The sequence below is a fragment of the Petromyzon marinus genome, chromosome 35 (genome assembly GCF_048934315.1).
Source record: "Petromyzon marinus isolate PM22_M1 ecotype Great Lakes invasive population chromosome 35, UKy_Petmar_22M1.pri1.0, whole genome shotgun sequence".
Lineage (NCBI taxonomy): Eukaryota > Metazoa > Chordata > Hyperoartia > Petromyzontiformes > Petromyzontidae > Petromyzon > Petromyzon marinus.
The window spans coordinates 8,915,026-8,928,521 of NC_133701.1; the positions used below are offsets into that span (position 1 = coordinate 8,915,026).

A 13,496-nucleotide genomic window follows, 5' to 3' on the forward strand; every position below is an offset into this window, starting at 1 on the left:
CTTGGGGAGGAGGTTGGGGAGGGTTTGGGGGAGGTTTGCAAGGGGAGGGGGAGAGGGAAAGTTTGAAAAAAAAATGGGGAGAGGGTTGGGAGGTGGCAGCGTATGTGGGGCGGTTAGGGGAGAGAGTGGAGAGAGAGAGAGGAAGGGAGGAGGGAGGGAGGGAAGGAGGGTGGGATTTAGGTAGTCGGGTGGGGGGGATGTTTGGTCGGCTGTGTCGTTGGGAAGGGATGTGGTGGTGATGGGGGGTGGGGGTGGCAACACCGAGCTAGAGTTGGGGAGCGGGAGGGGGAAAAGGATGGGGCGCGTGGAGGAATGCCAGGCAAGAGCAGTGGATGTCCGAGTTCGCGCGGAAAGGACGATGCACAGCTGAGCCGGCCCCACTCCCCGTTACCGTTTCCACCCCCCCCCACGCCCGCTCATCGCATCGTGCGGGGCGAGGCGATGGGGCCCGCAGACTGATCCCCGGGAGGGCCGCCTTGGCGTGAACGGGCTGCCCTAGTTGCGCCGTCGCCTCCGATCACTGGGCCGGTTCCGCGTCGCCACGTGTCGTGCGGTTGATTATTGCGCGCTCGTGAAATAAAAAAAATTGTGGTTCTTGTTTTTATTTTGAGGTCGCACCAGTTTTTAGCTATATTTGTTTAGTGTTCTCTCTCGCTCACGCGTGCGTGTCCCCTGCGTAATTTAAAAACCCCGGGGCATCTTCGTGCGCGTTTGACGGAACGCGTTCACCGTTTGCGCCTGGCGATGCCGCGTGCCCTCGATGTTGTTGCGTAATTCTGTTTCGGTAAAAAAAAATTGCTTCCGTATTTTTTGTTTGTTTGGGTTATATATATAAAAAAAACTTTTTTGTTCGGCAAACAAAACCACAAGCGCCCTTTGTGTGCCCTATCGCCGCGTATTCTACAAGTGGCCGGGGAGAGAGAGAGGGTGGGTGGGGGGGAAACGTGAAAAGCAAAAATTGTTTGTGGCTCGCGAACTCCGAATAAACGACAGCCGCCGCCACGTGTGGATCCAGGGGAAATTTTGCCATCTGCTGGCAAAGCCCAAGAAGGGGAGTGGCGGCGTGCGTAACGGTGCCTGGGATATAAATAAATAAACCACGGCGGGCAGGGAGGTGGCCGGGGTGGCGCAGAGGTCACGGGCGCTGAGCTGGCACTGCTGCGAAATGAAGCGTCCGGCCCAATTAGAGTTCATTTAGAATTCATGTTTTGTCATCCATATGCCGTATCCACCCAGCGGTTAGCAAATTCAAGTGAGACTCGAGGAAGGGGAGGAGCTCTTGCAATCAGGGAGCAAATGGCGATCGACGACGTCGCCTTGACCGTTATGATGAGTGAAGTGGCCCATGATGTGACCGGGTGACTCAGAGGTCAGAGGTCTGCCTGGGCGACTCAGAGGTCAGAAGCATTGAGCTGGCGCCGATGGGATTCTGGGTTCGAATCTGGGTGCCATCTGCGCATAATTAAATCGAGTTCTCACGTGCCCTTAAATTCATGTACGTCCATTGACGTACATAGGCACCCACAGACTCGCACACAGAGACCCGTCAGATACTCGCCATAGAGGCCCATAGACTCACATGGAATGAGTTATTAAAACCGGGCTTTTGTGTGCAGTGAGTTGATGGTCTCCGCCCGGTCAAGAACGAATGCATTAAAAACAAGACACCACGTTAAATTTTGTTCCATCACGTTAGACATGAGCCCCCTTGTAATGGATTTACAATTTACGACAGTATAGAAGTAATTATCATTATTATCGGTTCAACACTCTGTAAAATACATAACTTTTATTTACTCTATATCCCCACGTTAGTTCATTGCTGGATGAAGGCCTCCCCATGCCCTGTCAGTCTTCAGTCAGGGTTGTTTGACTCAGCTAACTATCAGCTCTGAAAGTTGAGAATACAGGGACCCCTCTACTTACGAACGAGTTAGGTTCCAGAGGTCCGTTCGTAAGTCGATTTTTTCCTAACTTTACTTCATGTAGATTCCAAAAAATTTCTGTGCCATGTACACTAAACACTGGGAATGGCTTTAAAAGTTGTATTATCTCCTGTAGATGCCACTGGTTTTTCATGTTCTGCATTTTGCTTGGCGGTTGAACTTACGACTTTTGGTCCAAACAGGCAACTGGACATACGTCCAGGTTTGTTCGTATCTCTGAATGTAGAATGTTCGTAAGTAGAGGAGTCCCTGTATCGCTTTGACTCGTGCGACAAACATTAATCCCTTTCTGACCCGCCCCCTACTGGACATCTGTGAAAAAGAGATTCATAGCTCATCGAATCCCTCCTCCAGTCTAAATAAAGATTCTGATTAGTCTCAGTGGCAGGGCAGGTGGGTAAATGCTGCCCTCTAATGCATGGACCGCATGTCACTCACTTGAAGCTATTTCAGTGGTAGCTCTGTAATATCCACTTGTGTGGGACATCTGAATATGAAAGGCGCTCCGCTTGAGTTCCGATTAGATGCTTTGTCTCGTGATGCCGGAAGCACGGTGGGCGTCAATGTTTGGGGGAAAAAAAATATATTTTTGTTTAAGTAGATTATGCAAGGTGATCCATTCGTAGATACCCCACGAAAATTATTGGGCGAAATTAAAGCGTAAACCAGATTTTATTATCAAAGCCTCGAGACCCGTCTCCCACCAATCACAATACGACGCATTGCATCGTTTATCCCTCTCGCCTGTACGACGTGGAGCCATCGCTTTCACAAGACCGCATTCAATTCGCTGTTGGGAATAAAGAGATACGGGCATTAGAAATCAATGGGGCATCTATAAATGGATCCGAATCTGTGTGGGTGGGTGTATATATATGATCATCCTCAAGGCTACTTAACGCTCTAGGCATGTATTGCACACAATGCAAGATATAACAACGATTTTAATCCAGGCCAGACATGCCATATAGAACCATGACTACGTGTGTTAACCTTTCTATACACACGCACACACGGCTACATGGGCTAACACATCACAGCCATCAACATATTTCATACAGAGATCCCCCGTCACAGCCTTGACAAACTTTTGGCGCAAGTGCTGCCGGCGAGCACCTATGAAGGGGAGCGGCAGCGTCGCGGGTCGCACCCTGGCGACCCGAGTCCGATTCCCACTCACGTCCAACACCAGCGACGGCCCTGGGTCTCCCCCCTTGGTCAACTCAGCCTCAAACGAGTTCCTGCGATATGTAAACGTTGCCACTCGTAAGACAAGGGAGTGAAGCCGGGAGTGGTGCTAGCCCCCCCCACTCACCACCTCGCGTTCTCCATCGTTTCGGCTGCCGGGAGATCGGAACGGCGACCTCTGGATTGCAGATCCAGTGTGCTCTTCCTTACGACCACGGCAGCATCCTTCTGTAAACGATGAATGGATCACCCTACACGTACACAAAAAAAGACAAAGATCCCCCGTATAGCCTTAACAGACTGTAGCGGCAAGTGCTGTTAGCGAGCACCTATAAAGGCCGGCATGGCACACGAGGGGTTGGGTGGCCAACACCACGCCCGGCCGCCTTTGTCTCCCTAGCGGCGATGTTTACACACCGCACCAGGTACTCATTTGAGGCTGAGTCGACCTAGGGGAGGCCTAGGACCGGTTCAGATAATTCGTCACCGGTGTTCGCCGTGAGCGGGAATCAAACCCGGGTCGCCAGGTTCGTAGCGCAGCGTAGCGCTAACCGCTACACGACCGCTCCCCACGTACACACACACACGTACACACACACGTACACTCACACACACATATATGTATATATATACACATATATGTATATGTGTGTGTATATATATCCGCAGCGCAGGATATCGTCCCCAGGAATGGGTTTTTTTTTTCTCGGGGTGTTAGTGTGCCTACGACGGGAGTGTGCGTAGGGCTCGGGACATTTTTGTAGGGATTTTCGTAGGCGGGCGGGCGGGACACCTGCTATTTTGTGGTCACCGAACGCAAAAGAGGCCGGACAATTCCTGACAAAAGAGGGCTGTTATTTCGGCCGTGCCAACGCGACCGCACGGATTTCCGTCTTCCAGCGCCCCGTCCTCATTAACCAACCCAAAATTACTGGCCCCTAAGCCGCTCCCTCTCTCTCTCTCTTGCTCGTCACTCGGTGACCCCCCCCCGCATCGCAATCGTGGGCGTCCACCGTTGTCCTCCCCCCCCGTCGGATTAAGCGGGACACCTGGGCGATTAAACGAAGAAGAATAAAAAAAAATTCAATTGAGGAGCGAGCCCCTTCCCCCCCCCACGTGACGAGACCACCTTGACAGTGGCAAAGTGAAAGGGCGGCAAACGTGCGTGGTGCCAGCTCGCGTGTGCCAGCTCGCGCAGTCGCTCAAATGGTGCAACGTAAAGCGTGGTTTGCGGATAATTTCTGAAAGGATGTGTGGCCATGCACCGACCGCGGGAGCAACTTAGGCGTCTGTGCGAGGCAGTACAGCAAGCAGGTTGAGTAAAACTGTTCGTACACCCGAGTGGGGCGGAGTTTTTAGTTTTTGTCATGTTTTATTTCCAAACTGCTGGCAAGGCATTGTTAAGTCGCATGGATGACGATGAGGATGATGACGATGACAATGACAATGGTGACAGTGATGATGTCCTTGAAAAAAGAGACATTAATTAATTATCATCATGATCATCAGTCATGATCCATCCACTGTTGGATGAAGGCCTCCCTAAGCCGTCACCATCTGCTCGTGGTCACGCGATGCAACGAACCGCCTAGCTTCTGCGTGCGGGCCCATATCGCGAGCACAGCAGTCAAATGTGACCGTTATATACATCTTCACCGAATAATGAATAAGGTAATAAATGATTGAGTTAATGGCTTGTTTAATTGCCTTGACTAATTGTAATAATTGATTCGTAATTAATTTTATAATTAATATTTCACGGCCCTCTGTCGATTTATTGCTGGATGAAGGACCATCCCCCCCCGCCCCCACCATACTGCGTCAGTCCTGGGGATTGTTTGACTATACTTCACCAGAACTGGGCAGTGCGGATTGGTGAAGTTGCGGTAAGGATTTGGAACTTGTGACCGGTTCGGATATTACTCACCACGAATGCTAATCTTGGTCCCCGGAATCGAACTCGGGCCACCAACTTCATAGTGCGGAGTACTAACCGTTGCTCCACCGCTCCCCCCGAATAACTATTCATAACATTGATCCCAAACGCCTCTGACAGATTTATGTATTGTTTACAATAAGACCTTTCCATTTAATTACAATGGGAACGTTGCCTTTATAAAAGCAAACATTAAAAGATGCATTTTTTTGTTCCCTTGCCTTCAAACACGCTGTTCTTTTCAGTCCGTCAAATTATATATATAAATATATGTTCCCATTCAGTTTCTCGTTTTTCTTGGCAAGGCCCTGTATTGCTCAGAAACGAAACACTTGGCTGTCTTGTCCAACTCGAAGACAGAAAAAGTATACATATCCTCCATGGAATGTCACATAATTATATCCCTAACAGAAACACGAATCCAAAATAAATTACTTTCAACGCAGCATTCAGGACCGCTGCATCGCGCCAGCCAATTTGGTTTCAATTGTGTGAAAGGGCTAAGATTAATTTTTTTCATCCAAAATGTTTCCGTTTTGACGTTAGCGCCGCGTTGCAACCGGATCGGCGGCGGCGGCGGCGTCCATCTCCGTTCCACTTCTGCTTTGCGAAAAGTCGGCCTGGGCCGCATCGTAAAGTCCGCTCACATCCAAGTGATATACGTTGGGAAAACTCTCGTTGCAACCCGCTGTCGAACATTGGCTGAATCTGACGCGCGAGTTTGCACCGGGGTTCTGCGCTGGCAACGCTTCCGCTTCACAGCAGGAAGCGCCTAGGTTTGATTCTTGTTTCGGGTGCCTATCAGTCTCGAGGTTGTATGTTCTCCCCCTGTTCTGCATGGGTTCCCTTCGAGTTCTCCAGTCTATAAACTGTAAGGGCCCACTGAGCGTTATAGCTCTTTTTCAGAAGCGACCTGGCCACAAATGATAGTTCAACAAAGTGGCTTGTCACGTGGCAATGTATAGCAGCGAAATACTCTAAACGCGTGTTGTTGATTCTAAATGTGGAGGAACCAGATAAAAATCCTTGCGACCACTGAAAAGGGAGACGTGCAAACTCCAAATATACAGCAGGCATCAGGGTCGGGATCAAACCCACGACCTCCTGTATACTTGGCGAGGTAGTTAACATATCCTAGCCACCGCGGCACCCATAGCTTAAAAAAACACACACACACACACTGTAACTGGTATTGGCCAACCATCCAAATGCCTGTACAAATACCTGCAAATGATTTTCCTGAGAGGACTTGGCAGGACCCTCCTGAAAGAGAGTATTAAGACTGTGGTGGTGTTTTACCTTCCCGGGCAAAACAAGCGTGATACTAAATAAACACGAATGTTTGAACACCTCGAGCTCCCTTGCAGGGATCTCCGACTGTCTGTAGGAAGGTTGCTCTCCCCCGTTGTGTTGACTCGTTCCTGGATTGTTCATCTAACCCCGGTGTGTGCTCTCCGCCTGTCACTCACCCTTTTGCCTCTCTTTCTCTCTCTCCTCTTTTCTCCGCTTCTCTCTCCTGCCTTAGATCACAACTCGGTGTTTAGGTTTTTTTTTCCTCTCCTAGACCCTAATTTTGTAGAACGGTCACGGAGATCCGTCGTATCTGCTGGGCATCTGTGAAAAAGAGCTTTATAGCTCATCGGATTTTTCTTCAGCACGAATACATATTCTGATGATTCTGAGAGCATCTTGCTTTGTTTTTGCAACGTTTTACTTTCGTTGAAAAGATAAGCCATGTATAAAAAAAAACCTACGGAAGAATTATAAAACAACAAAAATAACGGAGTTCGAACCGCCGAGAGAAGCGAGAAAAAGCGGAGTAATTTCACGGGACACGGCGGCTCGATTATTGGCCATCTCTTGACAGAGAATTGACGAGAGAGCATGAGAGTCATTAATAAGAGCGTACAGAGAGAGAGAGGGGGCTACAGGGTGGGGAGCAGAGGGGTCACGCAGGAATTATTATCTCTCTGTCGCCACATCTATGCTCCCTTCGCCAAGTCACGCTAAACCGGCACGGTGAAGTATGGTCAACCCCCCCCCCCCCGCCGAGCCGCCACGGCATGGTGAAGCGTTGGGTTTAAACAAAGGGCCGTTATTGTGGTTTGTTCACCCTCCCAGTGCTCACAAACAAACACGTCAGCTCGCAAACTCTTCAGGCCACCCGACGGGATGACGTCACGAGTGATGACGTCACGAGTGATGTGGTGGGTGAAGAGCGAGGAGGCTGGCACCGATGTCTTTTAGCACTGGTTTTTGTTTTTTTTGTATAATCTCATCTTTTAGCACTGGTTTTTGTGTTTTTGTATAATCTCAGCTTTTAGCACTGGTTTTTGTGTTTTTGTATAATCTCATCTTTTAGCACTGGTTTTTGTGTTTTTGTATAATCTCAGCTTTTAGCACTGGTTTTTTTTTTAATAATCTCGCAGCTTTCTTTTCCGTCGCGATCATTTCTTTGCTCGGTCTTGGCCGATTTCCTCTCGGCCAAAGTCTTCTTCCCGCCCCTTCAACAGCGGCCCTCCTCGTTTTTTTATTTCACGGACTGAAATTTCGTTCGCATCGACACCGTCCTTTATCGAGGGCTTCTTCCGCGCCTCGCTCTGTCTCTCTGTCTCTCTCCGTCGGGACAGACGGACGGGGGGGGGGGGATACCTCGCAGTAAGCATTAACGCTTTCTGAACCCTCGGCTTGGGAAAGCGTAACAAACAAAAAAACGACAAATGCGCGCGTCCCAATTACTCCGACGTGATCTTGGTGAAGCTCACTGCGGTGGTGGGGGTTGGGGGGGGGGGCCCCCTTACCGAGTGTGTGGGCGCGGGGGGTTTGGGTTTTTTTATTTACTCGGTGATGTCACCAACCCACGGAATCAACACGGGCGCAACAAAAAACACACACACACACAAATCCAGTAACAGCTGCGGCTCTTTGCTTCCAAATTGCCCTCTTTTTTTATATATATTCGGAATTTGATTATTTATTTGCTTGCTTCTACGCCCGCCCTGCCCCTACGCACCCCACTTATTTATTTATTTCGCGCCAAAAACCGCCCACAGCCCATCTGTAGCCCCGAGACTCTGCAATCTGTTGTGGGCACACGAAAGACACACAGCCAAACCTGCTGTTAGTAAAGATGTTTCTTTTAGCGAGACGGATCCTGAACAGTTTAACACACTCCTCTTTTTTTTTTTTTAAACCTTAAAACGCTATTTTGTTTGGCTTCTGACGGTAAAAAAAAATAATAGAATTTTGGGGAATTATTTTTTTGCATCTCTAACCTTTTGAACAGACTCGGTGGGATATTATGTGCCGTCGGAAGCCTGATTTATCATTCCTGGCTGAAAATACGCGAAAGCATTTGCTGTTTTAATCAAACAAGAATGCCGTGCTGTTGTCTCCGGGTTTCAAGGGTGGAGATGATGCGAAGGAGGGAGCAACAGAGACAAAAAAAAATCCCTTAAGCGTGTTAAAATATTTTTTTCATGCATGGTAAATCTGTTACATTTTCGCATTCCTTATTGTCAACTTGGTTTGTCGTGACCGGATTGTGTGCGTGCATGAGCGTGTGTTTGTGCATGAGTGTGCGTGCCTGTGTGTGTGGGAGCGTGCGTGCGTGCGGGTGCGTGCGTGTGTGTATGCATGTGCATGTGGGAGCGTGCGTGAGTGTGTGCGTGTGTCTGCGCGCGCGTGTGTCTGCGCGTGTCTGCGTGTGTGCGCGTGTGTGGCAGAGGTAGAAAGGGAACCAGCGAGAGGAGAAAAAAACTGCAGCAAATAAATAAATATCGGGGCTTTACAAGGAGCTGTCAGTGTGATGATGCAGCCAAGTCGACAGAAGGCGCGCAAAATAGAACAGCTGTACGATACAGCATTCCACTTGCTATCCCCATGCTTGCCATCTAAACCACCCCATACCATCCTGTCTCCTCTCCTCCATCCGCCCAGCGCTCTCTCTCCCTCTCTCACACTCTCTCTCTCACTCTCTCTCCCAACCCAACCCCTCTCTCGCTCGCTCGCTCGCTCTCCATCCGTCCACGCTTGCCTGCTCTATCTATGTTTGTCGTCTCCATATCTCTCACCGCCTCTGAACCACTACGCCTTCATCTGCCTTCTGCTCTTCCTTTCTCGGGCTTTTGTCCTTCCAACCTCGCCGTGCCCTCCGTGTCTCCTGCCATTCCCGCCGCAAGTTTTGTCCTTGCAGCGTTCTCCACATTTTCCATATTTCTGACTCAACCTCCAATATCCACGCACCTCCGAAGGGGCGCGGTTGACTGCGTACGGTGCGAAAGAAGTTCACCGTACATACACAGCTCATGCTCGCTCTCTTGCTCTGTGTCTCTCTAGCTCTCTCCAGCTCTCTCCTCTCTCTCTCTCCCCCTCCCCGTCTCACCACCCCCTACACACACACACTCACACACACACACTCTCTCTCTCGTGAGTGTGCACACGGAATTGAGGTGGGCTCGCGCCAGCCTAACAGATGCACAGCTCACATGGCTCTGGGACACTGCGCTCAAAGCGGAGCAGGACGGGACGAGACAGGGATGGTTTCTACGGTGGGGGGCGGGGGGGGGGGTAGTGGAGGGGGAGGGTGCACTGGCTAGGAGAGGAAGAAGGGGAGGAGAGGGAGGGTAGACGGGAGGGAGAGAAGGAGAGCGACCATGCAAGTTGAGCAGGCGGGTGGGGTGTTATGGGGTGCATGTGGCGCGGTGGTTGCGGGTCGGAGGAGAGCTGGGCCCACGTATGCCCGTGAGCGTTCGTCGGGAAAAGCGCAGAGGGATGGTGCGGGGAGGCTGTGGGAATTGCGGGTATGGTCGGTGAGCAGGTGACCAGACGCATGTCCTCAGGCATCTGGCTTTTAACGCCGCAAACGGCACACACGCACACCATCTCTCAGGGAGAGAGGAGGCTTATCGTCATATTATTATTATTATTTTCTCACAACTGTTCTCAGAGCCTGTGTGTGTGTGTGTGTTTATATTTTTATTTATTCGCTCAGATTAATTTTCAGCGATGTGTCAGCATCCCATCGATTGTGCCCATTTGGTACCACGATCCATTATGCACCGTGCTGTGGTCTCTGTGTTGTTTGTTGTGTTGTTGTTGTTGCTGTTGCGAGCTCTGGGCTTGTCCTGTTAGCGTGGCAGGGGAGAAAGCCATACGGCTTGTTTCATGTGCATTACGCTAAAACACACAATGTACCTTGTGTGGGCTTCCCTTCATATGGCTGATTCTATCAACCTATTCGAATTTGAACATCACGTGGACACAATTTCAACTATATGCCACCCTATTATATATTTTAGCCATTCAAAAAACCGGCTTGCGTTTTTTTTCCTCAAGTCGCACGCACAAAAAAAATACGACCCCCCTTTTTTTTTGTTCCGTTTAAAGGGGGGCTGCGACCATTTTAAATGTGAATACATTTTCGGTAATTGGAATGATAATAATATTAATGCAGTCACGCACTTGGCTGCTATCCGTGGGCAAACGGAGTCGTGGGCACGCAAGCGGATTTTCCATTTGTCGCAGAAAACGATTCATTTGCGCCGGGGAGAATGTTTTCACAGCTCTCCTTAAGCCAAACAGCCCCTTAACCTTCTGCGTTGACCATCTGCAGTTTCCATTGTTGACAGGTAAATGTTGAATGCCCAGGTTATTCATCTATTAGCTATTATTGGCGAATGCAATGCGGTGGTGCAGACCGTACAGCAGACATCCCATATGCCCGAGCGTCGTAAATTTTAGGGTATAATTAGCGGGTGCAGAAGGGGGGGGGGGGGGGACGGACAAAAAAAAGTTTCATCAGAATGTTTTAGAAAACAGGCATTTGGAGCCACTGTTTTCGACCGATATTTCAAAAGCAGTTATTAGTGCAACGAACAAAAACTAAATCTGAAGATTTTTCATTATTGGGTTTTTTTAATACTTTTTGTTTATTTCCGATGCATCGATGATAGATTACTAAATCTATTCAAATGAAACAAATTCAGGCTATTGCATTGGCAATGGGTGTACCAATGCAACTTGAAAGGAAAATTCGCCATGTTTTTCTATAACGCTGCCTTACATCAAGAGGAAAAACATTTTTATCTGACGTTTCAAGCAATGGCCCTCATTCAGGCTCAGATATTGGCCGACTTACAGAGAGAGATCACGTTTTCAACACGTTGTGCCTAGAACACTAATGGAAAATTGGAAGTAATGTTCATGGAAGAAGGGCTTTTATTTTGTTGTACCTGGACAGCCCTCTTTAAACCCACTGCTAGATGGGCGACTCACCACACCATTCTGGTCATTGGGCTTATTTGACTATACCATACTTCGACATTCTCGTCTGTGTGGCTTTGAAGTCAGAGAGCACAGACGTTGACGCATATAAGTACAGTACAGCAATGAAAGTTGTTGCATTGCCCACATTGTAGCCACGCAGTCTATAACATCTGTTATTCATGGCGGTAGCCCATCCAAGCACAATGCGGGGTCGACTTTGCTTAGCTTCCTAGATCTGGGTGCAATTCCATGCGAATTTAGTCATGGGGCTTGCAAGTGTTATAGCCTATAACATATATTCCTTCTGTTGTGAGGCAGTATCACGGACAAATACGATGAGTTTTATTTTATTTTTACGGTGGCATATTTCTGAAATTTAATTAACCCCGTTTTATATTTTCTTTACTCATTATTTAGAACGTTTGAAAACCGCCGCCTGTGTTTTGTAGATGTGCATGCCTTCAACTGTAATGTGACCTTTGCCCTAAAACATAGTTTTCAATATCAATTCAGTTGCTGTGCAGCAGTCCAACACAGCAACTCAGGGCTACAGGGAAGATGGTGCCATCTCGTGGACAAAACATTACGGTTAGTAACAGACATTAATTATCCAGGCTTTTCGCCCCGATAATCAGTTCGCTTTCCCCAGCCAATGGGATTGGTGTCCTATGAACTCCAGCCACGGGCTCCTCCGGTGTGTTTGTGTAACCCACCTGGCAACCCGCACACCACCCAACTTCCCACCAGCAGGGTCGGCCCACCGACCCACTCGCTCGCCTGTCAGCCTGCCCACCGGGCTGATTGCCCACCAGACAAAGACAAAGATCCCCCCTATAGCCTGTAACAGACTGTAGGAGCAAGTGCTGTTAGCGAGCACCTATGAAGGCCGGCACGGCATAACGAGGGGGTGGGTGGCCAACACCACACCCGGCCGCCTTTGTCTCCCCAGTAGCGATGTTGACACACCACACCAGGTACTAATTTCAGGCTGACTAGACCTAGGGGAAGCCCAGGACCTGGTACAGATTAATCGTTACTGGTGTTAACCATGAGCGGGAATCGAACTTGGGTAGGCAGGTTGGTAGTGCAGCGCGCGAACTGCTACACTACCGCCCACCCCCCCCCCAAAACACGCGCACGCACACACACACACACGTCAAAATTATTCTGTTAAAGTTTTTTGTTGACGTGGTGTAGACGGGGTGAGGCGTTAATCGGTAGAAATGAATTATCAGCCATATGAATAAAAGCCCACACATGTTGTCCAGTGTTAAAATGCAACAGCTTTCAACTATTTTAAGTATAGGAGCACATCTCTGAGCTGGACTCGGGTAAGCCAGAATTTGGGGTGCTGTGGAAAAGCTTTGACGAAAAAAAAAATTAACATTTATGTAATAGAAACCAAAATCACACCGTGTTGAACACTAGGCCATTATAGTCTCCTCAGCTGCTCACGTTGGTAAGTAACTCAGATTATGTTTGAAGGGCGATAACATTTTTAACACTGGGCTAATAAGCATCGGTGATTAGTTACATCTAAGTGTTAGGTGTGAAATACGTGTAGACGTCACTTAAGGAGCGCCTTCGTAGCGAGATGCTAACTACCTCGCCTGGTATACAGGAGGTCGTGGGTTCGATCCCCTACCCTGACGCCTGTATATTTGGAGTTTGCATGTCTCTCTCCCCGTGGTCGAATGGATTTTTTCACCGGGTCCTCTGGTTTTTCCCTCCACATTTAAAATCAACGTCAGGCGTTTAGAGTATTTGGCTGCTATACATTTCCACGTGACGATAAGCCACTTCGTTGAGCTATCATTTGTGGCCAGGTCGCTTCTGAAAAAAAGAGCTACGTAGCTAACTGGGCCTTCCTTAGTAAAAAAAGAAAAAGTTCAAATGGTTTAAATCTAACCACAAGTTTTTGGCGATGCTGCTGCTGCTACTTCTGCTTTGCCAGTGGTGCACAAGCACAGTCTAACGACGAAGCCCCCAACACAATTCAGGATGGGGACGTCTGGTATGGCGCATGCTGGAAATTTACTTCCCTAAATGTGTGGATTTAAATGATAAAAAAAGACGCCAACTCTCAAGAAAAACGATGAGAGCAAGACAACATCAAGAAGGGATGGGTCAGCCTTAGCTACGTGATATTTTGTCGAGAC

At 48.8% G+C, this 13,496-nt stretch overlaps 1 protein-coding gene across 14 annotated transcripts in view; it reads left to right on the top strand.

Annotated features, from left to right (window-relative positions):
- Positions 1–13,496, top strand: part of LOC116948931 (nuclear factor 1 A-type) — a 387,014-nt gene that overhangs the window by 360,531 nt on the left and 12,987 nt on the right. For 12 of the 14 annotated variants that reach the window (XM_076071902.1, XM_076071901.1, XM_032966215.2 and 9 more), the window contains one exon: positions 11,851–11,925. The exons of the other annotated variants lie outside the window; for them this stretch is intronic. In XM_076071902.1, coding sequence (XP_075928017.1) covers positions 11,851–11,925 — 75 coding nt within the window. The remainder of the gene's footprint in view (positions 1–11,850; positions 11,926–13,496) is intronic. 14 annotated transcript variants of the gene reach the window in all.